General features: G+C 42.5%; 1 protein-coding gene across 3 annotated transcripts in view; it reads left to right on the plus strand.

Annotated features, from left to right (window-relative positions):
- The window catches only part of TASP1 (taspase 1), a 260,025-nt gene that overhangs the window by 216,817 nt on the left and 16,244 nt on the right, over window positions 1-26,964 (plus strand). For all 3 annotated transcript variants that reach the window (XM_073553817.1, XM_073553816.1, XM_073553818.1), the window contains 2 exons: window positions 10,686-10,796; window positions 10,875-10,948. In XM_073553817.1, coding sequence (XP_073409918.1) covers window positions 10,686-10,796; window positions 10,875-10,948 — 185 coding nt within the window. The remainder of the gene's footprint in view (window positions 1-10,685; window positions 10,797-10,874; window positions 10,949-26,964) is intronic.

A 26,964-nucleotide genomic window follows, 5' to 3' on the forward strand; every position in this document is an offset into this window, starting at 1 on the left:
ACATTCCCATAATATATGGAAAATACCCGCACCCTCATTCATACATCTCGGACATTCAGAAGCGCTCCTCACACCAACCCTATGCAGAAACTCAGGGGATCTGTAAGCTCTATGTCTAGATATATTCTAAAATAGACTCCCAAACTTCATCTAATACTCCCAATTCTTTCTCCCATTTATCCCGTGCTCAAACAGGGTGCCACAACAAAAAGGTGAGTAACAGGTCTTCATAGATTGTGGATATAACCCTTCTCGTGGTCCCTTCCATACAAACATAGTCTAACGAAATATCTTTCTGGACCCTTAGACCGCTAAAATATAAGATTTGTAGCTGGAAGTTTACCTTCCCATCTCTATAGCCATAGCCCTGCACTGATCTGAATGGTACCTGCAGAAATGAATGGACATGCTACAGTGAGAACTTCACTCAGATATATAGAATAGATTTTCAGTACGGTACTTTAGTTTCTGAAACCAATCTGCGGTGTGTGAAAATGACCTAAGATGATAATTGTATTCAGTAAAAAGCCGATTCCAGTGTAGCATGAGTCGTTCTAACCACCAAATAACTATATTTTGTATCACGACGGAAAATTGCAGTTATGTGACATCTCAGTGTATGCAACCTGATGCTAATTTGTTATTTTCTTTGTGGGATTGTGGTACCTTACTACATAGAGTTGTGTACGCTAAAAATTGAAAAACTGGTAACCTCCATTTATTTATTTCTCATAAATCAATAGTAGATGTGAAAGTAGGAAACTTTGTAATATATCTTATTAGAAAATTGAATTCTATAAATTCGTGGGGAAAAAATACATTAAATACAGATTTTCCCTTTCCTGAAATAAATGTCAATTGCTCTTGTCGTTCAGCTAGAACTTGCAGCAGAATATCGGCACCTCCTCCCTCCATAGAATTTTTAAATCACAAATTGTCATCTCCTATCTCAGTAGTGGGAAAACCTGTCTTCACTGAATACAGATTTTACCCATGAACCGAGAATGAATGATCAGTCCTGGAGGAGAAGGAAGCAGATCTCTCTGATAAGATATATTATAAAGTTTCTTATTTTCTTGTGTATTAATGTATGAAATAAAAATTAAACCAATGGTTACTCTGATTTCTTTCATTTTTTCAGTGTTATCAATGTAGTATGCAAATTGCCTCTTCAGAAAGAAAGAGGACTTTTACTCTACAGCGCCACCTATTGGTAGTAGCGATCCTACAAGTCACAATCAACCCTTTAACGAGTCTTGCAATATGACTTAGGATAAAAGCCAAATCAGAATGTAGTAAGGATTCTTCCTGTCAGTGAGTTAGAGATGGTGGATTTATGGACCTGTCACGGGTCGACTGTAACATCTCTACTGTTCACAAGTGTGAAAGATGTGTAATAAGTGAAATCTTGCACCCTATAACGTTGTGTTCTAATCCTCGCTGTACTCACATTTCCCCTGCCTTTACCCCATGCTGTTCCTGAGATGTTTTTTTTTCCCCTTCATGTTCATTCTCTGACCTCCAGCTCCCCTGCTCTTTTCTTATCTTGGCAAGAACATCATCTTCTGTAAAGGAGGTGAATAGTACTGTCACATTTACCGCTTATTTTTTTTTTTTTTTTGCAAGGCTGGGTTAAATTCACAACATAGCCACTTTGATCTCACTTCATGCTATGAAGAGCTTTGGAAGAAACAATGCCCTGAATATATTTGTCAGTGTAATCACCTGCTGAACAATTCAGCGCATTGAGAATAGTAATGTCTTTGTGCATGGATTAATACTAGCCACATCATGCATCAGTCCCATTCATCATTTTCCTTCTTCTCTTATTTCACATGAACTGTAAGCCCCTGGACATTCTGTGCATTAGTCTATATTTCTGGGAATTTTGTTTACCAAATTGCTGCTTCTCTAATCATCTTTTTTTTTTTTTCATTCTTGGCTAAGAGATCTTTCGAATGTTCTGTACTTTGCCCTTTCTTAAATAACTTCATACACAGCTGGTGAAGTTTAGGAGAAGAAATAAATTGTAACCAATTCCACCAGTGCTTCATTAATTCCAGGACCGGTTTTAGGCAAAGTGGGGCCCTGGGCAAAAGTTTAAAATGGGGCCCCAAATGCTAACATATTGCACATCACACAGAAACATTTTGGTTGTATTTACTTGCGCTGACTTCAGGCCAATAAACAAGTGTGATCGACAATATTGAAGTCGTTCAAAGCTTGTTTCCTGGCCTCTTTACACCGGCTGAGGAGCAATGATGGAGACTGAACGATCACTAATAGATCAATCTGTCCCCATACAGTATCATATTATCAGCAGCATATCTGCCGTGTTCTCCAGGCGATGTGCTGCTGAGAATAAGGATTTTTGTTCCAGTATAACCAATCCAATCACTTGACGAATAGGCAACTTTTTGCTTGTTTAGTATAATGCACCCCATAGTCCTCCACATAGTATAATGTGCACGACAGTCCTCCATATAGTATAATGCGCACCCCATAGTCCTCCATATAGTATAATGTACACCCCATAGTCCTCCATGTAGTAAAATACACTCCCCATAATCCTCCATATAGTATAATACACTCCCCATAGTTCTCCATAAAATATAATACACTCCCCCATGGTCCTACATATAATACACTCCCCATAGTCCTCCATATAGTATAGTGCACTCCCCATAGCCCTTCCTATAGTATACACTCATAGTTCTTCATATACTATACTGTATTCCCCATAGTCCTCCATATAGTATAATACACTCCTCATAGTCCTCCATATAGTATAATGCACCCCTCATAATCCTCCATATAGTATAATACACTCCCCATAGTCTTTCATGTAGTATACACTCATAGTTCTTCATATAGTATACTGCAATCCCCATTGTCCTCCATATAGTATAATACACTCCTCATAGTCCTCCGTATAATATAGTGCACCCCCATAGTACTCCATGTAGTACAATGCACTCCCCGTAGTATAAGGCATCTTATAGTTCTTATAGTATAATGCATTTCCTATAGTCCTCGATACAGTATAATGCAGGACCCATATAATACATATAGTATAATGCACTTCCCATAGTCCTCGATAGAGTATAATGCAGCCTCCCTCATATAGTATAATGTAGTCCCCCTATAGAATATAATGTAGCCTTCATAGAATGATGCAGCTCCTCATAGAATATAATGTTGCCTCATCAGAGTATAATGTAGCCCTCCTCATAGAATATAACGCAGACCCTCATAAGATATAATGTAGCCCCCCCATAGAATATAATGCTGTCCTACAGTATAATGGCCACCACATACTCAATCACTGATAGATATACAAAAGACACAATACTCGCCTCTCCTCGTTCCCCCACTGCTCCAGGCTCTGCAGAGCATATCAGCAGCCGAACTGCCCAGCCCACAGTGCACCCGCTGTGTCAGAGGCAGCAGAGGGGAATGAAGGGGGAGGGAGCATCATCTGACATTCTCTCCATTATTTCTTTCAACTCTTTTGACATCTATGATGTTGATACAGTTGAATGTGGGGGGCGGCGGGGCCAACCCTAACTCACAGGCCCCTTAGTGGCCGTATGGTGTGCCGCTGTTAGTGATATGCCGCTGGCTTGGAGCCCTAGGAAGCTGCCTAGTCTTCCTCCCCCTAATGTCGACCCTGATTAAGGCCTGTTTCACACTTCAGTTTTTTGTGTCAGTTAAAATCCGCCAAAAAGGTCGGAAAAGCGGAACCGTACCTAACTGATGTGAACGGATGCCACCGGATCCGTTTTTTGACGGATCCGCCGAATGAAGAATTTTAAAGGAATCTCTGGCCGGGAAGGAGAGAGAGAGAATTTTTTTTTTTCCACCGCCAGAAAGGATTTCAGGGTTAAATTTCCACCTGACTTCTTTTCTCCGGGCATGCGCACTGTAAAATGCGTATCCTACAGCAAAAAAAAAGTTGCAGGGTCCGTCCAGGCATGCCGGCGGATGCAAACATTTTGGCGGATCCGCAAAAAAACGGATCCAACGGATGGCCATCCGTCAAGATCCGCCGGTAATGCAACTCAATGGGGGAAAAAAACGGATCCGCCAAAAAAAATGGCGGATCCGTTTTTTTCAAAAACTGGCGGATTTTGACTGATGGTCAAAAACGGAAGTGTGAAACAGGCCTAATTCATAAGTGTATTAACTGAGTGGAAAGCTCCAGTCAAAAGTGAAATTCAACTTTTAGGGTAAATTTGTTTCAAAACATTTCGCATAAATTATAGCAGGATCATTTGTAAAACCTTCGTGACCGGGCCAATTTTTTAAATTCTGACCAATATCACTTTATGTGGTCATAACTCTGGAATGCTTCAACAAATCCCAGTGATTTTGATACTGTTTTTTCACGGCACATTATAATTTATGATAATAGTAAATTTAGATTGATATGTTTTGTGTTTATTTATAAAAGTATCAGAAACTTGACAAAAATGTAAAAAAAATTGCAGTTTTCAAACTTTGAATGATTATCCCTTTAATCCAGGTAGTCATACAACAGAAAAACATGAATAAACAACATTTCCCACATGTCGGCTTTACATCAGCACAATTTTTTAAACTGTAATTTATTTTGTTAGCCTTTTAGGAGGTTTAAAAATGTAGCAGCAATTTTTCATTTTTTCAAGGAAATTTACAAAATTTATTTTTTTGAGGGACCTATCCAGGTTTGAAGTGACTTTGGGGGTGCGATATATTGGAAAACCCCAAACGTGATACCATTTTAAAAACAGCACCCCCTGACATATTGAAAACCGCTGTCAGGTAGTTTATTAACCCTTCAGGTGATTTTTAGGAATTAATGCAAAGTGGTATAGCCGGAATGAAAAAGTTTGTTTACCACCTAAATGTCGCTAACTTCTGAACTGAACGCTATAGCCGGGAGACTCTAAGGCCGCTATTTGGCCATGAACAGCTATGGCAAACATCAGGACCACACAATCATGATCTCGGTGTGTCAATTAGATTAAAGTGCAAGCCCCCACAATCTTTTATCCATTTATTTGATGTAGTCACTTTTGACAGCAGCAACTAAGGGGTTAAACAGATATGGACGGTGTCAACACCGATAATTTGTGATACGGCAAGTTGTCAGATATAGTGGACAGCCGAAAACTGCTGGATTGTCGCCTTTATGGGGATGATATTCTCTTATATCTCAGGTCAGTATATATACGTATTGCGGTCTTGAAGAGGTTAATATCAAACTTACTTTTTCCTTTGCTGTTTTTACCCATTTTGTTGCCGTTATCCAACTCAACAAAAGGGCACCATAAAGTGATGGTTCAGTATTGTTTGGCCAGCAGTTCTCTCATGATTCTTCCAACCACAGGAGCACTCACTAAGCCAAGTTACCCAAGAATAGTGTACATTTTAATTAATACATACTGGAAAAATAATACGGTCCACATTTGGATGGGTTAAAAAAATGTTCCTGTTCTGAGATAATCTTATAAATGTGCCCCTGCTGTGTACTGTGTAATGGCTGTGTCTGTCTGTGCAGGGATATGGTCTGATGATAGCACAGCTTCTAGGCAGGGGAGGAAGCAAAAGACTATACAGACATTACAGCAAGGGATCACAAATGTTTGTTTGTTTTTTTTTTTTTTAGGTTAAAAATTTCCCTGCCTGTTTTTAAACAGTGTTCCAGAGGAACTCCTCATGGGCAATGGCTTCCAGTAAAAACCCTGCCTACAGTTAAAGGGTTTGTCCCATGAGCAATGTACATTTTAATCAGTACATCTTAGAATAAAAATGTTTCAAACTTTTTTGTGTGTTTTTAAACAGGCAGGGAAATTATTTAGATTTGTATTTTTAATTGTAAACTTTATAATAACATTAGAAAACAAAAGTCCAACAGTAAAGGGGGTTTTACACTAAGCGATATCGCTAGCAATATCGCTAAAACGTCACTGATTTTGTGACGTTATAGCGATATTGCTAGCGATATCGCTAAGTGTGATACTTACCAGCGACCGGCTCCCCTGCTGTCCATCGCTGATCGCGCGAGAATGTCCGGCTCCATTTCTCGTCGGGCGCTTCCTGCTGAGACTTCCTGCTGTGAGGACGAGCGACGCGTGCAGGCGGGCGGGAGGACGTCAGGATCGCTGTGTGTGAATGGTAAGTATCGTGCGCTGCGTCGCTGCTGCATCGCTGTGAGGTCTTTCTGTATGAAAGCTCACTAGCGATCATTTAGCGATGCACCAGCGATCCTGACCGGGTCGGATCGCTGGTCGGATCGCTGATGCATCGCTAAATGTAAAAGGGCCTTTACTCACACATGTCTGTCAATCAACAACTGTAAATAGCTTCATAGGAAGTAAAAAATGAAAAAGCTTCAAAAATGAAGCACGACAAAATAAAATGTAAGTTAGCGCTCTCCCCAATAAAATTACAGACCTCAATGGATAGAACAAGAATAACTTCTTCTAAATTTCAAGTAGAGATCTAAAGAGGTTATATTTGGCAACACTTTCTTCAAGCTCCTTCCCCAAGTCCACAACACAGAACAAACCCAATGGGCGACAAGTATACATAAAGTTAAGACCGACACAAAGAAAGGAAGGGGAGGGAAGGCACAGGGTTCTGTAAAGGCATACTATCTAGCAATTATTTTGAGCCCAGTAAAATAGTCCCAGGGGGTCCACACAGCTTCAAAGCTGTCCACTCTCGCTCCCAACAAAGCCGTCATATATTCCATCCTACGAATATCTGCTATTCTATTCAATAAACCTTGATAAGACGGAGGGGAGGTCCGCTTCCAATTGAGGCCAAACAAACATCTTGCTGCTGTTAAAATATGTTGTAATAATCTAGCTGATTTATTACCAAAGCCTCTAGGAGGAACGTTTAACAAATAAGTAGCAGGACATAGATCTACCCCCACATACAAAACCTCTTGTAGCAAATCTTTCACCTCTGTCTAAAGGTACTGTCACACTTAGCGATGTACCAGCGATCCCGACCAGCGATATGATGCGGTCAGGATCGCTGGTACATCGCTAAGTGGTCGCTAGTGAGCTGCCACAAAGGCAGATCTCACCAGCGACATCGCAGGGGTCGGGGGTCGCTACTTACCTGTCAGACGAGGCGATTCTGACGCCCTCCCGCCCGGCTCCACGCGTCGCTCGTCTCCACAGCAGGAAGCCCAGCAGGAAGCTGACGACGAGAAACGGCCCAGGACGTTCTCGCGCGATCAGCGATAACCAGCGGGGGAGCGGTCGGAGGTAAGTATCAGACATAGCGATATCGCTAGCGATATCGCTATAACGTCACAAAAAACAGTGACGTTATAGCGATATTGCTAGCGATATCGCTTAGTGTGACAGGCCCTTAAAAGCCAGTTCTCTCTAGGCAAGACCTGAAGACATAGTATTGAGAGCCCACCCCACTGAGCGTCAGAGCTAGCATAGATTTGACATTTGAGGGTTCAACCTGAGGAGGAGGCCCGGAGTATGCTACCACAACATCAGTATTTTATAAAAATATTCAGGATTGAGAGTCCTCAGTAGTTGATACCTTTTAATGGCTAACTGAAAAGATGGTAACACATTGCAAGCTTTCGAGACTACTCAGGTCTCTTCATCAGGCTAAACACTTTTCAGTTAGCCATTAAAAGGTATCAACTACTGAGGACTCTCAATCCTGAATATTTTTCTATCTACTGGCTAACACGGTACAAAGATATACATCTTTCCTGTATCAGTATTTTATACTGATTCTCCTTATAGAGAGTGCAAATGGAAGACTTGGCCGACTTTTCCCTGATGCCCTGCCAGCATTGAGATGACAACTGCCTCCCAAGAATAGACTCCCATTTACCCATGTAAGGGTGTTTTAACTGTTGTCCTCCGAGGGTAGTTGAAAATCTTATAAATATCCGATATCAATCCTTTGGTCGACGCATAGTCTTTCAAAATCAGTCAGCAAAGACACCTTCAAAGGGCCATACAATAAGGAGGCAAGATGGCTAATTTGTATAAACTGAAAGAACTCTGTATTTGAATTTGGAAATTTTAGATTTGGTAGCATCAAACGAAAGGACCTCCAGCGTGTTCCCATCCACTATGTCCGCAAACCTAAATAGACCTGTGGAAATCCACGGATGAACCATTGTGGGTTCAAAACTATTCGGCAACAAAGGTTGATAGATGAAATAGATCATTGGTGATTTAGGGGAGACCAAATTAAACTCATTTATACATGAAAGCCAAACCTCCCCTGTGAACTGCATTGGACCCAACAGGGGAAATGAGATCTTGATTGACTTGGGTGAATAGGGGCCAGACGTAATTTTTCTATTTCTATCCTTTTATTATAGGCCCTAAGTGAAGCCCATGAAAGAATCCGTCGTAAATGAGCCGCCCAATAGTATTTAGTAACATCCGTAACGGTCAAGCTACATTTGCATTTTTGACCGCAAGAATAGCTCCCCAGGTTTTTCTTGGAAAACTAAACTAATTATATTAAACACAAAAGTGTTCAGAGCCTTTAAAGGGGTTTTACCAAGTTTGGATGTTAACTTCCCAATTGCTGGGGGTCCGACTGCTGGGATCCCAGCGATCCATCCCAAGAGCTGAGGCTCTCTATGGAGCGGTGGTTAATCATGTGCGCCTACATTCTTTAACAGTAGGAGTGCCAAAGACCAGACAAACACTGCCCTAGGCTTTCTCCAGTGGTCCCATTCACATGGGGTTCTTCAGTACCCAGATTTTCTGTATTTGTAAAGGTCCCAGTGGTCAGACCCCTAGCGATTGGGAAGTTACCCCCTGTGTAACTGAGAGGGGATAATGTCTAAACATTGTACAACTCTTTTAAGATAATGTCAAGCATTGATGTCCAGAAACCTAGAAATCCTAACCTAATTTTGTTTTCCGACCCTTCCTTGCTTTTCACTCTCTGTTTTAACCTATTGATGTTCACTTTTCCTTTCTTTTTCAGGAGTCTTAAACATAACAAAGTTCTGCTGATTTGGAATTTGCTTCTAACTAATTGAACATCTGTTTTTCTTGCACGTTCCCTCTGTTTTAATTCCTAAGTTTGCCCTTTTAAACCATCTGCAATCTGGTTTCTGTTGGTTATTGCTTTCTTTTCTCTGCTGAAGTGCCCTAACAAGAGTAACCTTCTGATTGAGTTACATGATCCCTTCCATGTAACTGAATCACAATATCTTCCCTTCTCGTTCTTTGATACCTGTTCGCAGTCACTTTTTAGCCTCTCTTCTTTAGCAACTAGCTGAGCTCCATAAAAGACCATGATTTCACTATATATTGTAATGTTGTATTATTGCAGTCTGACAATTTTTGCTCAAATTCCCTAAAAGGACTAAACAATAAAATTAAAAATGTAAAAAAAAAAATAGTTTAATATACAGTAGATAAAAATTTGAATCTGTCCCGCCATTTTTCCCTTATAAAAAGGGAAAAAAAAACTCTTTGGTATTGGCATGACCATAAAAGACCAGTCTATCAAAATATAAAATTAAATAAAACATATAGGAAACGTCGTAAAGTGAAAATAAAGTCCGCCACCAGAATGTGTTTTCACCGTCACCACTCACCACAGACCCCTAAACTAATGCAAAAAACGATCAAAATGTTGTAAGCACCCCAAATTGACATCAATAAATCAATCAGTCTGCACCACACACACACAACCAGTTTTGCAAAATTTTTCCCAAAATGCGTTTTACAAAAACATAACACTAACTAGAGAACGGAGAGTGTTTGGTGCCATTTCTGAATTGGCGTGGATGCTTACTATCAGCAACCCCGAACATGGAAACATCGAAAAGTTCTATTTTCCCAGGTGCACATGCAGTCTAGGAATAGAAGAGCATTGTCTTCTCTTCTTAACCTGGAAAATAATAATAATAAATTTTATTTCTATAGCACCGACATATTCGCAGCACTTTACATTTCAGAGGAAAATCATATTATCTCACCATGAATGCATTAAAAACAAAACCCCAAATAACAATGGCGTACTCGCGATTTATTTATTTTTTTTATTTATTTTACACCCACTTGGAATATTTTTCTTATTTTTGATACAATGGATGATGTTTTTCAGAAATCCCATAAACAACATTTAGTACGTATCCACAGCATAGGTCATAAGTGTATGATCGCAAGGGGTCTGACCGATCATGGGAGGACCCAAAGTACCCTGTGTGCAGTATTGGCATGAAGCCTGCAAGGAATAAACACTACAGGTACACTGCTAATGCTGATCATACATTAATTTACCACTGATACATGGAAATAATCTAAGTTTTTTGGTCATGTGATCAACTAGCTGCATTTTTTTTTGGTTTTTTGTTTTTTTCAGACGGCTCTAACTTTTAAACCCCCCCCCCATTGAGCTTTGTCTGGTAATATTGTGGCTCCATACACCAGTTTGATCTCCTTATTGAGACCCAATAACCCCTCAACACTGGAAGGATGTACGGGAAGCCAAAAAGGGCTCACGATAAGTAACTGCGAGCAGAGATGTTGAGGGGAACCTCAAGGAATTGATTACTTTTATTTGCAAGAACTGTGCCCCAATTTAACGACACTTTTAACCCACCACTTTTTTTTTCATTATAATAATCAGTATTCTATTACGAGTCATATAAATTGTGTAACCAAAGTAATGATTTTTAGGTTCACCCTTCCTGGCTAATGAAGATAGCATTCTTGGCGGTGTAATTGTTCTTCGATCGTGTAGATGTTCTTCGAAGCTGGACTCTGCAGACAATAAGAAGGCTCTGCTAGGTACAGGAAAGCAAATCTTAGTGGTTTAGCCCTATGTTCATGTCTATGCATACCCTAATTCCTACTTTTCTCTTGCAGTTGAGTTCCTGTGGAGCCATACTACAGAGAGCATGTGCGTTGGTTACATGTCTGCTGAGGATGGCAAAGCCAAGGTTTGTAAAGAGTGACTTTTTTCTAATCACTAACATGTTCTTGTGGAAGCCAAACCATTCACTAAGACATTTCCGCATATGAAAGTTAGGATTGACAGTGAGTCCTGTTCCCAGAATGTAATTTTTCACTAGCATTGCCAAAAAATACCCTAATATTTGAAAATTGTCTTTGTTCCCAGTCAGGGATGGACAATAAACTTACGGTAGATGTTCTTTTATGTTATCTCAGTCTCTAGATGATAAAGTGTACTGTTTGTTCTGTTGTCTCCCCATTTCTTGTCCAATTTGTTTAGAATTTTACGTTTTGTTGAGTGAGTAATGGCAGCTAACCGGTTTATCAGATGAAAAAAATATATCGCCTATCCATAGGTGGAAGTCAACAGCTGGGAGCCGCACCAGATGGCAGATTTTGGAACTGTTATTCCTGATAGAATAAAGAGACCGTGCGCATCATCAACCTGTACGCCATTCATTCACTATGGGTCTCTCAAGCACGTCACTTTTCTTTTTGCAGCAGCCCTGTAGAGAATGGAGCTACCGACCTACAAAGTTCCTCAATCTGTCGATCAGTGTAGGTCCTTATCTCTTTGGCCATCTAATTGCAGCTGTCTTTTTTGCTTGTATTGAGGTTTTGTTTTTCTTTGTTTTTTTTTTTTTAAATGTAGGTAAATTAGTTGAATTAAACAGACAAACCTGTAAAAAAAAAAAAAAAAATTCTATTGGGACGAAACATCCAGTTGCTGGCGCGAGATATTATGTCACTATGGGCTAAACGTTGCTAAGCCTCATCCATACACTGGCCCTAAGGGGTTTGGTTATTTAAGGCCAGAACAGAATGTTTATCTGTTAGTGTTTTACAGGGTTTTTTTTATACACCGGTACATCCTAAAGAGGGAGTATCCACTTCTCAGATCAAACTATTTGATGATCGTATTTATTATGGCAACTAGTAAAAAAAATTTGACCCCACTTTGATTTCATAATAACGACATCAGCAGAGAAAAGAGCTCCCTCGCTCGAGAACATAGAGCAATTGGAACTAGAGCAGGAAGTATAACGTTGAAATAGGTATGCACTGAAACTTTGACCCCCGACCTGTGAAAGACACAGACTGCATAGTAAATTTCTGATAATATCTATGCAGGTCCTGGTCCTGCCCATTCAAAGGTGCAAGATGCTGCTGGAGATTGTAGGGGAAAAGATCTCCTTTTTTCCCCCAAAAAAGTTGGTAATTTTGTAGCTATACATTTTATTCGGTGTACATTATTTCATTTAGATTTACAACAATGCAATCAGGAATAGAATAGTGAGCAAATCATAGGCATTGAGTTGTAGGCATTGAGTTAAATGATAAAATTCTTCCCATACTAGCTGGATTTAGGGAATTACTGGAATTTAACTGAAGATAAATTAAAGGGAATCTGTCGCCAGGATTTTGCCACCTAATCTTAGAGCAGCATAATATAGAGACTTATAGAATGAAATGGTTCTCAAGTCCAATGTTAGTCTCCACTCACCCAGCCGGACAGCTGCAGCATATACTGAGTAGTGTGAGAACTCAGCAAGGAGGTGGTACACTGAGAATCTGTCAGTCAGAGTGAAGATTGATTTACACTTTCATGCAGAATTATACTGCTATTGTCATGATTTTTTTTTTTAAGTAAATTCATCAGCCTCATCATCTAATATCTAATTAATAATGTAAGCTATTTGTGTTGTAAAATTTGCTGGCAAACCCATATTAAAATATATACAAAGGTGGAAAATAACTTAAAATGGGTACCTGACTGTGGGATAGTATGTGTATTAATTATTTGTGTTTTGTGCAATTATTAAGTTAAAGGGGTTGTGCACTTTCAGAATAGTTTTTCCAATAATCTCCATGAGTAGTAAAAAAAAAAAATAAAATAAACTGAGTAGCTTTAGGCTAGTTTCACACAAGCGTATGGAGGAGCTACGGAGGGATGCGGACATCCTCCGTGAAGCTCCACCCCTGTCACGCCTCCTCCATGAAGCTCCGCCTACGTCGGCTTGTGGCCTGCATACCCTATCTTTAGCATTGGGTACGCAGGCCTTGCCACTGTTTGCGGATGCCTCAGCATGCGTCGTTTTGACGGTACGGCAACTGTAACAAAATCCAACACGTTGCGTTCGGCACAGGTCGCTGCACCGTCAAAACAACGCATGCAGAGGCATCCGCAGACAGCGGCATGGCCTGCGTACCCAATGCTAAAGCTAGGGTACGTAGGCCGCATGCCGACGTAGGTGAAGCTTCATGGAGAAGGCGCGGCAGGGGGCGTAGCTTCATGGTGGAAGTCCGCATCCCTCCGCAGCTCCTCCATACGCTAGTGTGAAACTAGCCTTACTTACCGTCCCAGGTCCAGCGCTGGTTCTCTTTGTTGTTCATCTGCAGTTCTGACTTCACTTAAACAGTACTGCAACCAATCGCTGAGCTCATCGGCTCTACTGATGTGGACAGCATAATCTGCTGGGCTCACTGATTGGCTGCAGCACTCTTCATGTGACGTCAGCGGCTGATACGCAGCTTTGGCACCGGGCAGCATAAGTAAAGCACAGTTTACTCTTATAGAGGAAAAGCTTTTCTAAAAGGAGACATCCCCTTTAAGCTAAACTAGAAACCCCATATAGGCATGTTTTCTGTGTTTGAAGTAATTATATGTGCCCTGATGTTGATTATAATGGGATTATCCGACAAACTGACAGTGGGGCATGAACGCGCCTGTTATAGCGCCCCTGATAGCAGACTACAGGCTATAGACCAGAAAAACACTACAGTTGCTTTTGGCTAAATGAAAGGCTTGATCCGCATTCAAAGCATTTCATATCTTTTTGATGGTGAAAAGGGATTAGGAACAGATGCCGTAGGTGACGAATTTCACACTTTACAATATTGCAGATAGCTGGCTTCTATATCTAATTCATCCAGATTTACTACAGTTTATTCTTTTCAGGTGGTTATACTTTGTGGCATTGACTTTACTCAATTTTTTTTTAATATTCTTTAGAAATTCTATTTTATTTACGGAGAGGTTAATGCAAATTCACAATGAATTGGGGCTCAAAACTGCCACAACATACATTGCTAACCACAGAAGAGGTGTGCGCTGCTTTCCTGTGTTTAGAGGTGTCGGGGAACAAGGCACAACTGCCCCGCTGAGGGAATCGCGTTACTCACTTCCACAGCGTGTTCTCATGTTGTAGATGTGGGGTTGGGATTTTAAGAGATGTTTGATTGTGTTATGAACTCATTTTCAGATTTTTTTTTTCTTTTCCCCACGGTGACCATAGACGGGGACGAAGATGACGGAACATAAAAGTTTAACCTAAATACTTTTATTTACATAAGTTATAGCTACAATTCTTCATCTTATGTAATGACTAAAAAGAAAGAGATTCATCTTTTTCTAACTATTGCTTTTTTCTTAGTTTATGAAAGATCAATAAAAAACTATAACATTTTATGTCCTTATCTTTTTTTTAAAGCCAATATACAATATGGGGCTGCCAGAGAAAGCCAAGTGCAGCGCTAAGCTGCCGCACAGGGAATGAGTGGCGCATTTGTCGAGCATGCACACGCTCCATTCTAACCGGAGTGGGTGCCATAAATCAGACTTCCACTTATCTAATCTATATATTATCACCTATAAGTAAAAAAAAAAATAACCACAGCAGACTCAAAAAATTATCATATCAGCCCCTCATTGTTCCTATTCCAGTTCTGCCCACTGCAGAGGTCACGTGCAGATCCATCTGGATCAGGGATTACAGAGAGGGCTAATGTGCGGTTGGTAAGAGGAGTATACATTATTTTAATATATTTCAACATTCTGGGTGTTTTGTTGTTTAATTACTCCCCCACCCCCACCCCCGAAACTTTGTATTATACTGTGTATTCCATACTGATGTTTACTGCTCCTTTTTTTAATAGAAGGGAAATCCCTGCATGTCAATGTAAACCTGAATATATATTTTTTTCTTTTAATAATTTTTTGTCCTTGACAGATTTTATAGTAGAAGCAGATATTTCTGAGGATTCATGCCAGGGAGACTCGGCAAAACAACTTCTAATGATACATTCTTGGGATTGGCAGAGCACCAAGCCAGTATTCTAAAACTGTAATCTTGTATATTAGGGTTTCTTTAAATGGTAAATTAGAACCTTAATAATAAATTTATTCATCTTCATAAAACATAAAAGGGCAGGTGGTAAACCACATACAATTAAAAGCCGTAATCCCATCTGCCCGGCACTTAGTGATACATCCTTGTAATAATGCAGCCTTGTTCCCTGTCATTGTATAGTCATGTCTCCGACTTGTGTGGTTTCTCTGGAAATCTTTAGCAACCACATTTTCTTCATCTGTGGCCTAGAGCTATACAGAACTATGGTAACATCGAGCAAGTGACTGGATTGTATAGTACAGCAGACTGAATACACTTTTTTTATCTGGGATTTTTATCATTTTAGTTGAATTCATTCAGCGAGCTCAGCAGAGTGACCAAATGGGATGACAGATGGAGAGACTATCTGACTGTGTGTTACTCCACACATGATGGCTTCATCAGGGGCACCCTGAGCTTCCCCTTTCAGGCGTCTGATCAGTTCCTTCATCTGACCTTTATTATTACAGATAATTATTTCTTGGGATAGCTTGTTCTCATTCGGTTATTCTGTAATGGGTCTGCCACTTGGCATTATATTACCCTTGATTGATATGTTATAACATTGGGCACAGTCATATTCATATGCATATTTGTATTGTCTTATGCATTAATTCTTTTGAATTACTGTTGGATCGTTTCTAGTTATTTGATGCTTCTATGTGGGAGACTGCTTGATTTAGATGGCTTGTTCCCGCTGATTTGTCCACCTTTTTAGATGTTTTTATGTCCCTTTTCCTTTGCACTTTTTATACAATAAAGGTAGAGTTTTCCACTATTTGCCTCTCCCGTATGCCTTTTATTGTGAGCATTATTGGGTTCTTTGTTGGGAATCCTATGCCTTTGTTTTTGTTCATACTGTGGTTAGTTATAACAAATTATAATAATCCTCCATCCCATAGTCCCGTGCCCATATACCCATCACACATCCACGATCCCATAGGCCCGTGCCCATATACCCATCATACATATCCTCCATCCCATAGTCAAGTGCCCATATACCCATCCTCCATCCAATAGTCCCATGCCCATATACCCATCATACATATTCTCCATCCCATAGTCCCATGCCCATATACCCATCATACATATCCTCCATCCCATAGTCGAGTGCCCATATACCCATCATACATCATCCATACCATAGTCCCGTGCCCATATACCCGTCATACATATCCTCCATCCCATAGTCCCGTGCCCATATACTCGTCATACATATCCTCCATCCCACAGTCCTGTGCCCATATACCCATCATACATATCCTCCATCCCATAGTCCCGTGCCAATATACCCGTCATACATATCCTCCATACCATAGTCCCGTGCCCATATACCCATCATGCATATCCTCCATACCATAGTCCCGTGCCCATATACCCGTCATACATATCCTCCATCCCATAGTCCCGTGCCCATATACCCATCACACATCCTTCATCTCATAGTCCCATGCCCATATACCCATCATACATATAATCCATCCCATAGTCCCGTGCCCATATGCCCATCATACATATCCGCCATCTCATAGTCCCATGCCCAAATACCCATCTTACATATCCTCCATCCCATAGTCCCGTGCCCATATACATATCCGCCATCCCATAGTCCCATGCCCATATACCCGTCATACATATCCTCCATCCCATAGTCCAGTGCCCATATACCCATCACACATCCTCCATCCCATAGTCCCATGCCCATATACATATCCGCCATCCCATAGTCCCGTGCCCATATACCCATCATACATATCCTCCATCCCATAGTCCCGTGCCCATATACATATCCGCCATTCCATAGTCCCGTGCCCATATACCCATTATACATATCCGCCATCCCATAGTCCCGTGCCCATATACCCGTAATACATATCCTCCATCCCATAGTCCGGTGCCCATATACTCATCACACATCCTCCAATCCATAGTCAACCATTATGACATCATAATGAGCGGCGGCAGGGCTTGCAACCTTTGATGACATCAGCGTCGCCATGGCAACCATTGTGACATCATAATGAGGGGTGGGGCTTGACACGCACACACTGCTTCCCCAGTATGCAAATAGGGGCATTGTGACATCACAATGAGGGGCGGGGCTTGACACGCGCACACTTTTTCCCCCAGTATGTAGATGGGGGCAAAATTGTTTGGTGAATTGGAACGCGCGGGGTTAAAATTTCGCCTCACAACATAGCTTAGGACGCTCTCGGGGTCCAGACGTGCGACTTTGCCAAATTTTGTGGCTGTAGCTGCGACGGTGCGGATGCCTATCCCGGACATACACACATACACACACATACATACACACATACATACACACTTTGAGCTTTATATATTAGATAAAGGTAGAGTTTTCCACTATTTGCCTCTCCCGTATGCCTTTTATTGTGAGCATTATTGGGTTCTTTGTTGGGAATCCTATGCCTTTGTTTTTGTTCATACTCTTTATTTTTGGTATATGGCACACTGGCCCATTTATTTATTAGGTATTATTACTGCTGTACCACTCCAACGCCCCCTTTTTTCTTATATAACAACTAGTGAGAAGCGAATGTGCTCGGATAAGGCGTTACCAGAGCATGCTCCGTGTCTTCAGCGTGCTCGATTTAAAATATTCAGGTCCTCGCAACTGCACAGCCGCAACACATGCCAGGATTGCCCGTTTGTTAGGCAGTCACTGCATTTGTTGTAGCTGTTGAACTCACACTCGCGGGGCTCGAAGTTTTTATTAGAGTACGCCAAAGACCCTCGGTTAGCACCCGTGCATGCTCTGATAATGTGTTATCCAGGCATGTTTGCTCATGCCTAGTAGCAACCCCTTTTAACTTTTTTACTATACCAACTTCACAGCATTATAGACCTAAATTGGGCGTACACATTAAATAAAAGTAGTTTTATGGTTGATTTTTGACTGAACAGTCATCTGTTCAGTCATTACACTGATGCAGCCATCAACATTTTCTCTTTCGTCTCATTGGGGGACACAGGAACCGTGGGTGTGTGCTGCTGTCACTAGGACGTTGACACTATGCATGAAAAAAATGTTAACTCCCCTCCGCAGTATACACCCCTCTGACCGACTGTAGGACAATCAGTTTTGCTTAGTGTCAGCAGGAGGTGGACAGAGGTCTCTCGCAGACCCATGCCTACCTCAATGTGCATCGTTCCTTTTCAGGTAACCATGGAGGGATACAGAGTAGATATGCTGCATCTGTATTCCCACACCGGGATTATGAGTACGGCATGTACTGCCACCCCGAATCCCGTGGTCAGGACCCTATCCCCTAACACAGGCTCGTGTTCAGGTGGCAGCTCCTGGTCCTGACCTTCGTCTCCCATCATTCGCCCACCAGAGCCTGATGATCGAGAGAGAGACACCCTGCAGAAAAGGTTTGGGACAGTAATCCTTTCATGCACGTAAACCGACCCCTGTTACGGGGTGGACTGGAGGTAAAAGGCTGCAGCATTGTATGATCTGCTCACCAGCCGCTCTGGCTGAATGTGACCGCTCTAATCAGCACTTGGGCTTGCAGCCCATGGCTCTATACTTAGTTTAAGAGCCAACACTTACTTTCAAGCACGCGGTGCAGCGCGGTTCCAGCTTCCTCCCGTGGCAGCGTTATGGCCCTGGGCTCCAGCAGGAGCCCAGCACAGCTGACGCCAGATTTTGGCTCCCGGCAGGTTCCGCCCCCCCCGGCTTCCATCTTCCTGTACCAGCGCCATCTTGGTGCTACAGGAGGCCAGAACAGGGCCCCGCCCACCACCCAGGCGGGGATTTCATAAGGCTTCTAGGCAGCGGCAGGGTTGTTCACCTCGCTCTCTCCCTCTCACCAGCCTTTGGGCGGCAGCTGCGGTGGGGACACAGGTCGTGGGTATGTGAGTACTGCACTACAGGTTGCTCCCTCACTCCACTCTCTACCCCCGTCGGTCGGCACTAGGTAAAACCTGTCAGTATGCCCAAGGGAGAGCAGTCCCGCTCCTCCTCATCCGCTTCAGTGACCTTGGTCAAATATTTTGTATGTACCAAATGCAATGTCATACCCTTACTAGAAAGCGCCTGTCTTAATCCTGCTCATTTAGACACTGTTCATATGTTCAGGTTTTAAATACATTAGATAGGGACTGCTTCAATACGGGTTACCTTGATGAGGTGGAGCAGCATGGCATACGTGTTTTTGCAAAATAACGTATCGACTAAATACCCTGTATTTGTTGTTACCTTTTATCAGCACTTGCTGACTACTGTCATATGTCTTACTGCAAGGTATTTCTGCACATTTGTCATTCTGTGCTTTTTGTTTGTGTTTCGGTCAGGCTTCCTTCAGGTCAGTCCTCGCCACTCTGCTCAGATTGCAGCAGACCTACGGTGTCACCTATGCAGAGTGCAGGTGCAGCCCCCCCGCTTTGCCTGTCAGAGCTCCCACATAACCCCTGGAGCAGGAGGAAGCCACCTTGCCTGCCGCCCAGGGGCCATCCATCGCCACGGGAGACAGAGAGTGTCCAGGATGGGCCTCTTCCTTATCTAAGACCGTGGCCGACCTTACCAAGGTATCACAGACCTTGGTAACGGTGCTTAACAGATTGTCACTTCAGACTCCAGTGGACACAGGAGCACCAAATGAGCCTCCTTTTGGGCCTTCCAGAGGCCGTAAAAGGTTTAGACAGTACCATCAACCCAGGTAACCTTCTCACTCCATCTCACCGCCGGAATTCCTCTGGCTGTCTGCCTCCTTCCGGTCCTCATCCCCGGAATCAGGCGAGGCATTATCAGAGAGACACTCAGAGGAGGGTTCTGAGTACGGGCCAGAACCATTCCAGGTCAAGGATATGGTTCAGGGCCTCATTGCCACAGTCAATGAGACTTTTAACATTGGGGACACAACATCAAAACCTAATGATCAGGTCTTTTCATTTAAGCGTCAAAGTCCCCCTCTAGGGTCTTCGCCTCCCACAAGGATTTTGAGGAAGTGTTGGCCAGGGAAAGGGAAAACCCAACCAGGCAGTTTCAGAGAGGGAATCGTTTTGGGATTCTATATCCCTTCCCTCCAGATCTCACCGCCAACTGGACCGCCTCCCCTTCGGTGGACCCACCAGTGTCCAGACTCGCTACCAATACAGTCCTCCCACTCGCTAGTGGGGCAGCCCTTAAAGATCCTAATGATAGGAGGATAGAATCCCTGGCAATATCTGTCTTTGAGGCAGCAGCCGCTACATTATGTCCAGCCTTCGCCTCAGCCTGGGTAGCTAAGTCTGTTACAGAATGGGCCAAACAGCTTAGACAGGGCATATTGGCCGGGGCACCACCAGCGTAACTGGCGGAGTTCGCAGATCAAATCTCTCATGCCGGGAGGTATATGGTATCAGCAGCCCTGGATGCTGCGTCTTGCACAGCTCAAGCATCCAGTAACATGGTAGCCGTCCGGCAGACGGTCTGGCTAAAGGCTTGGCAGACTGATTTGTCTTCAAAGAAATCACTGACCAATCTGCCGTTTCAGGGCACCCGGCTCTTTGGGTCAATGTTAGATCAAATCATTAAGGATGCAACGGGGGGTACAAGCTCCCTTCTCCCTCAGGCCAAACCTCATCGATATGTTTTCAAACGTAGGACTCAGCTCTTTCGCCCTACCCCAGCGACAGGCACTTACGCTCAGGGCCCGCAGAGGTCGCAAGCACCGCGAGATAGGAGGAAGGAATCATTTCGGGCCACCCCATCATGGCATTCCCGCAGTTTTAACAGCAGAGCTACCAGGTCAGGGCTGGGCAGAGCCACTTCAGCCTGACGCCAGCAGGGAGTCCAACTCCCTTCCCAGTACCTGCCCCAGACTAGGAGGCCGCCTTCTCCTTTTCAGAAATGTTGGGCAGAATTCAGTAGAGGATATCTGGGTAAAGAAGGCAGTATCAACAGGATGCAAGATAGACTACAACACGCTTCTGCGAGATCGCTTCTTTCTATCGCAGCCACCAATGCTGCTATAGCTCAAGGTTTTTTCGCAGCAATCGACTCTCTCCTCAACGCAGGAGTAATCGTCCCCGAGCAGGAACGTTTTACCGGCTTTTGCTCAAGCCTGTTTGTGATACCAAAAAAGGATGGCTCAGTTCGTCCCATACTAGACCTCAAAAGGCTAAACAGATGAATCCGCTTACGCCATTTCAGGATGGAATCGATTCGGTCGGTAATTACGTCTATGGAGGATCAGGAATTCCTATGTTCCATAGATATCCGGGACGCCTACCTACACGTCCCCATTTTTCAGGGACATCAGAGGTTTCTGTGTTTTGCAGTCCAAAAGTAGCATTTCCAGTTTGTGGCCCTGCCATTTGGGCTGGCAACAGCCCCCAGAATTTTTACAAAGATTATGGCAGCGATGGTAGCTATATTAAGGGTCAGAGGCATAATATTGGTACCATATCTCGACGATATTCTCGTCAAGGGGCCCTCCTTCGCTCAGGCCCAGGAAAATCTAGCGGTAGTTTTAAACACACTGTCTCGATTCGGTTGGATCATATAAACAGGGAGAAATCCCACGTAACGCCAACACAACGCCTAGAATTCTTAGGAATGGTAATCGACACCCGCCGCTCAAGGATCTTTCTCCCAAAAAGAAAGTGGATTACCCGCCAGCAGGGATTTCACTCTCTGTTGAAATTCTGGCTTCTATCCTTTCGCGCTGCCATGAGAGTCCTGGGAAGAATGGTGGCAGCTTCAGAGGCAATACCCTTTGCCCTGTTCCATTCCACGATACTGCAGAGGAACATCCTCCTTCAGTGGGATAGGTCCATCTCTTCTCTGGATCGCCCCTTCCTCCCTTCCATTCAGACCAGGGACTCCTCAAGTGGTGGCTGACCTCCCACTTGTTCATCTGGGACGGCCTTTTCCCCCTGTCCACTGGCAGGTAGTTACTACAGATGCCAGTCTCCTGGGCTGGGGTGCGGTATTCCGCCACCTGACTGTCCAGGGACGATGGTTGAGGCAAGAATCCTCACTATCAGATTATCTAAAGCTGAAAATGAATTGAGGCTTGCAAGAGATGTCAAAAGCAATAATAAAGGATTTTGGGGATATGTCAAAAGTAAAAGAAAAGTCAAAGATGCTATAGGATTTTTACAGGATGAAAATGATGAAATGGTAAGACAGGATGTTGAGAAGGCTGAACTTTTAAATTCCTATTTTGCATCTGTTTTCTCTCAGAAAGGAAATGCAACATCAACTGTTATTCACTGTCCTATTAAGGGAATAGAAGAATCCAGGATATCTATAAACAGAAAGATAGTGAGGAAACACTTAGCTAACCTAAATGAATTCAAGTCTCCAGGTCCAGATGAATTACACCCCAGAGTACTGAAGGAGATAGCAGAAGAAATTTTAGAACCCCTCTCCATAATCTTTGAAAATTCTTGGAGAACAGGAGAAGTGCCAGAAGACTGGAGAAGAGCAAATGTTGTTCCTATCTTCAAAAAGGGGAAGAAGGTGGACCCAGGCAACTATAGGCCGGTGAGTCTGACTTCTATACCAGGAAAGATCTTTGAACAAATTATTAATCAACATGTATGTCAATACCTGGATAAGAATGAAGTGATTAAACAGAGTCAGCATGGGTTTGTAACTAATAAGTCATGTCAGACTAACTTAATTTCCTTCTATGATGGTATCACTGATTGGGTGGATCAAGGAAACGCTGTAGATATAGTATATCTTGACTTCAGCAAAGCATTTGACAAAGTCTCTCATACAATCCTTATTGAAAAAATGACTAAGTGTGGAATGGACAAGGCAACTGTTAGGTGGATTCATAACTGGCTTAGTGATCGGACACAAAGAGTGGTCGTAAATGGCTGCACATCCAGTTGGAAGAATGTCTCAAGTGGGGTACCACAGGGCTCTGTCCTGGGCCCTGTATTGTTCAACATCTTTATCAACGATTTAGATGAAGGAATTGAGGGTAAACTGATTAAATTTGCTGATGACACAAAGCTAGGAGGGATAGCTAATACTAGAGAAGAGAGAGAGGATTCAAAAAGATTTAAATAAACTGGAGAAGTGGGCAGCAACTAACAGAATGGTTTTTAACAGGGAGAAATGCAAAGTACTACATCTGGGCAATAAAAATGAAAAAAGCATATATAGAATGGGAGGAATAGGGCTAAGTGACAGCACATGTGAAAAAGACTTGGGTATACTAATAGATAACAGACTGAATATGAGTCAACAGTGTGATGCAGCAGCAAAAAAGGCAAATGCAATTCTAGGATGTATTAACAGAAGCATACAGTCTAGATCACGTGAAGTCATTATTTCCCTCTACTCCTCTTTGGTCAGACCTCATCTGGAATATTGTGTCCAGTTTTGGGCACCACATTTTAAAAAAGACATCAACAAACTGGAGCAAGTTCAGAAAAGAGCGACCAGAATGGTGACCGGTCTGCAAACCCTGTCTTATGAGGAAAGGTTGCAGGATTTGGGAATGTTTAGTTTGCAAAAGAGAAGACTGAGAGGAGACTTAATAGCTGTCTACAAATATCTAAAGGGCTGTCACATTGTAGAAGGATCAACTTTATTCTCATTTGCACAAGGAAAGACTAGAAGCAATGGGATGAAACTGAATGGGAGGAGACACAGATTAGATATTAGAAAAAACTTTTTGACAGTTAGAGTGATCAATGAGTGGAACAGGCTGCCACGAGAAGTGGTGCGTTCTCCTTCAATGGAAGTCTTCAAACAGAGGCTGGACAGACATCTGACTGGGATGATTTAGCGAATCCTGCTTTGAGCAGGGGGTTGGACCAGATGGCCCAGGAGGTCCCTTCCAACTCTACGATTCTATGATTCTATCAATCAACATTCAAGAACTGAGGGCAGTCTTTCTAGCACTTTTACTTTGGGAAAGATACCTCAACAACCAGCCAGTCTGGATTTAAACGGACAACGCCACAGCGGTGCCATACATCAATCACCAAGGGGGAACCAGAAGTCCCCGGGCACTGGCCGAGGTATCCAGAATCTTCAACTGGGCAGAAACCGCAATTCCGGCAGTTTACATTCCCGGCAGAGACAACACGGCCTCCGACTTCCTCAGTCGGGAGGAGCTTGCGGCAGGGGAATGGTCCTTACACCAGGAAGTGTTCCATCAGATATGCCAGCTATGGGGGACTCCAGATGTGGGACTCCTGGCATCGCGACAGAATAGAAGAGTCCAACAGTTTGTCTCCAGATACCGCGATCCTCTAGCAATAGGGGTCGACGCGCTGGTCATTCCCTGGACACAGTTCAGACTCCCTTACCTGTTGCCTCCCCTTCCTCTCCTGCCCAGACTGCTAAAGAAGATCAAGACGGAAGGGGTGCCGGTCATATTTTTTTTTTTTCTCAATTATTTTTATTGAGGTTGATCAAGAAAACAAGTCAAAACAATGACAACTATAGTTACAACCACCATATATATGAAACTAGGGGAACGAGAGGAGAAAATAAGGAGCAGAAAGTGGGAACCGACAAATGAAAAACAGGAAAGGAAGGAGGGGGGAGGGGAAGGGGTGAGGGGAGGAACAGGCATTAGTGGCATCGATAGAACTATGTGTAACAGCAAGTACACATAATAAGTCTCTGTTCTGCAGTACAGTAATATATTCCAAAAAGGAAAGAAAACAAACAATATCTAATATCCGGCATCTTAATTATATACGGCTAAGCAGGCTGGAGCGGGGCAACCGTGGAGTGTCTACTATGTATCCAGGGGTGCCAAATGTTCTGTCTTTTTATTATGGCGGTCATCGAGTGAGCTAGTGCTAGTTCAAGCTGGCAGTGAGTGTTAATTCTATCAATTAGTCCTGCAACCAGGGCTGTGGAGTCGGTAAGCCACAGTTGCGACTCCGACTCCTGGATTTTATCAGGCTCCGACTCCGGCTCTGACTCCGGCTCATTCATAAATGGCCGATTCATAACAACAAATTTACTGTTGTAAAATATTAAACATCGTGCTTATTCAGTTTCTCACCATCATATAAGTAATCAGACCACTTAGAGCAAAAGCTACATTTATTAGAATACAATTAGAATATAGCAAATAACTTTTATAAACTTTTCTAAACTGTAAGTAAATATGCAATAAACACTTTTATGCAGTTAATAAGAAATCTATAAATTTGTCATCAGAAAAAGTATTGCCTCTGTCAGATCCTCCGTCATGGATGCCCTCAAATCTGATCTAATTATTTTGAGAGCAGAGTCTCTACACTAACTTGTGTTGGTGGCAAAGCAGTAACCACTCGGGCAACATCTCTGATAATGTCATGATAGAGAGGAATCGCTTGTTGCACTGTTATTTTTGATGAACGGTCAAATTTCTCAATTTCTTTTAGTGCACATGAAAAATTCTGCTGAAATGTACTGGCTGTGTTGCTTGATGGGGATGACTTTTCTTCTATGCGGGAACGCTTTGCACGGTCCTTGTGATCTAAATATTTTTCAAAATTAAATTCTTCATCAGTTGATGATGAGGGTGAAGATGTGGCAGGACGACCAAATTCTTCTTGTTCCTCCTGACTGTTCTGCAACCCTTTCATCCTTACTGCTATTTCAAACAGAGCTTCTTTTCCTTTACTTAGCTATTGATCATCTTGAAGAATCCGATGCATTGGGTCTACATAAACAGCTGACAAAAGAATGTTATTTTGTAATAGTAGCTCCTCTCTCCGTTTCATTGATGTAGCAATGCCACTTGCAATTAACCCTCCTCTTTGGGACAGGCGAAACATCAGGTTCTTCCACTCCTTTAAGAAAATACCTGGAGTTAAGTCCTCTGCTTGTAATTTTTTAGTCACTGTAAATGGGTGCTCTAGCAATTTTTCCAGCTCAGTCACCTGATTCCACTGACTTTCAGTTAGCGTCAGTTGAGGGTTAGCCATGTCTACAAGAAAGGTTTTCAGTTCAACCAAGCGCTGAATCATTAAGTAAGTACTGCCCCATCGTGTGGCTTGATCAATAATTGCCCCTTTTCCAGCACGTCTCTTCAAAATTGAGTCAACTTTTAGGGGTTCTGGCAACAGTAGCCAATTTTCTCACCTTGCCAATCAGTGCAGCAGCATGTCCTTCTTGCAGACTGTCTCTTATAGCCAGCTGTAGCGTATGCACAACACAGCGCATGTGATGAATGAAAGAACATATTGACACAGTTTCAACAAGATCATCTAAACTATCATGTTGCTGTTCATCTGAAGCAACTTCAGTTTGCTCCTCAGTTACAATACTGTGTTCCTCTATTTCAAACATTTCTGTGTCTGTGGACCCAGAATGTTCTTCTAGCTGCTGGTCACCATCATTACTCTCATTCATTAGCTTAATAGTACTTATCATATTTGAAGCATTGTCAGTTACGACAGAAAGAACTTGCTCTTTTTTAAGTTCATAGTCTTGCAGAACCTTTTCCACCAAGACCTGGAGAAACTCACTGGTGTGATGAGCTTTGGTGTCTTTTACTGCCAATGTCTTGGTAACTATTTCATTTTTGTCACAAACAAATCGGACATTGATGGCAAAATAGTTCACTCTGTGACGTGTGCAGGCATCCATTTTAAGAAACAGAAAGCGTCCCTTGAGAGTTTTTTTTAAGTTTTTCCTTTTGTTTAAAAGCTTCTTCGATTACTAATTTTCTAATACTCTCTCTCTCCAGAGAAACACCAAGCTTGCGGGCCATTTCCCCATTCAGACACATAAAATCTGGTCGTGAAAATAATGAAATAGGCACAGTATCCTTTACAACAAGCTCTATGATCTGTTTTTTAAATGTATCTACTGTCATTGTCACAGTAACTTTGTCACTGACAAAATATCTTGC

Source organism: Dendrobates tinctorius, unplaced genomic scaffold (genome assembly GCF_039654945.1).
Source record: "Dendrobates tinctorius isolate UK_male_01 unplaced genomic scaffold, ASM3965494v1 ptg000203l, whole genome shotgun sequence".
Classification (NCBI taxonomy): domain Eukaryota; kingdom Metazoa; phylum Chordata; class Amphibia; order Anura; family Dendrobatidae; genus Dendrobates; species Dendrobates tinctorius.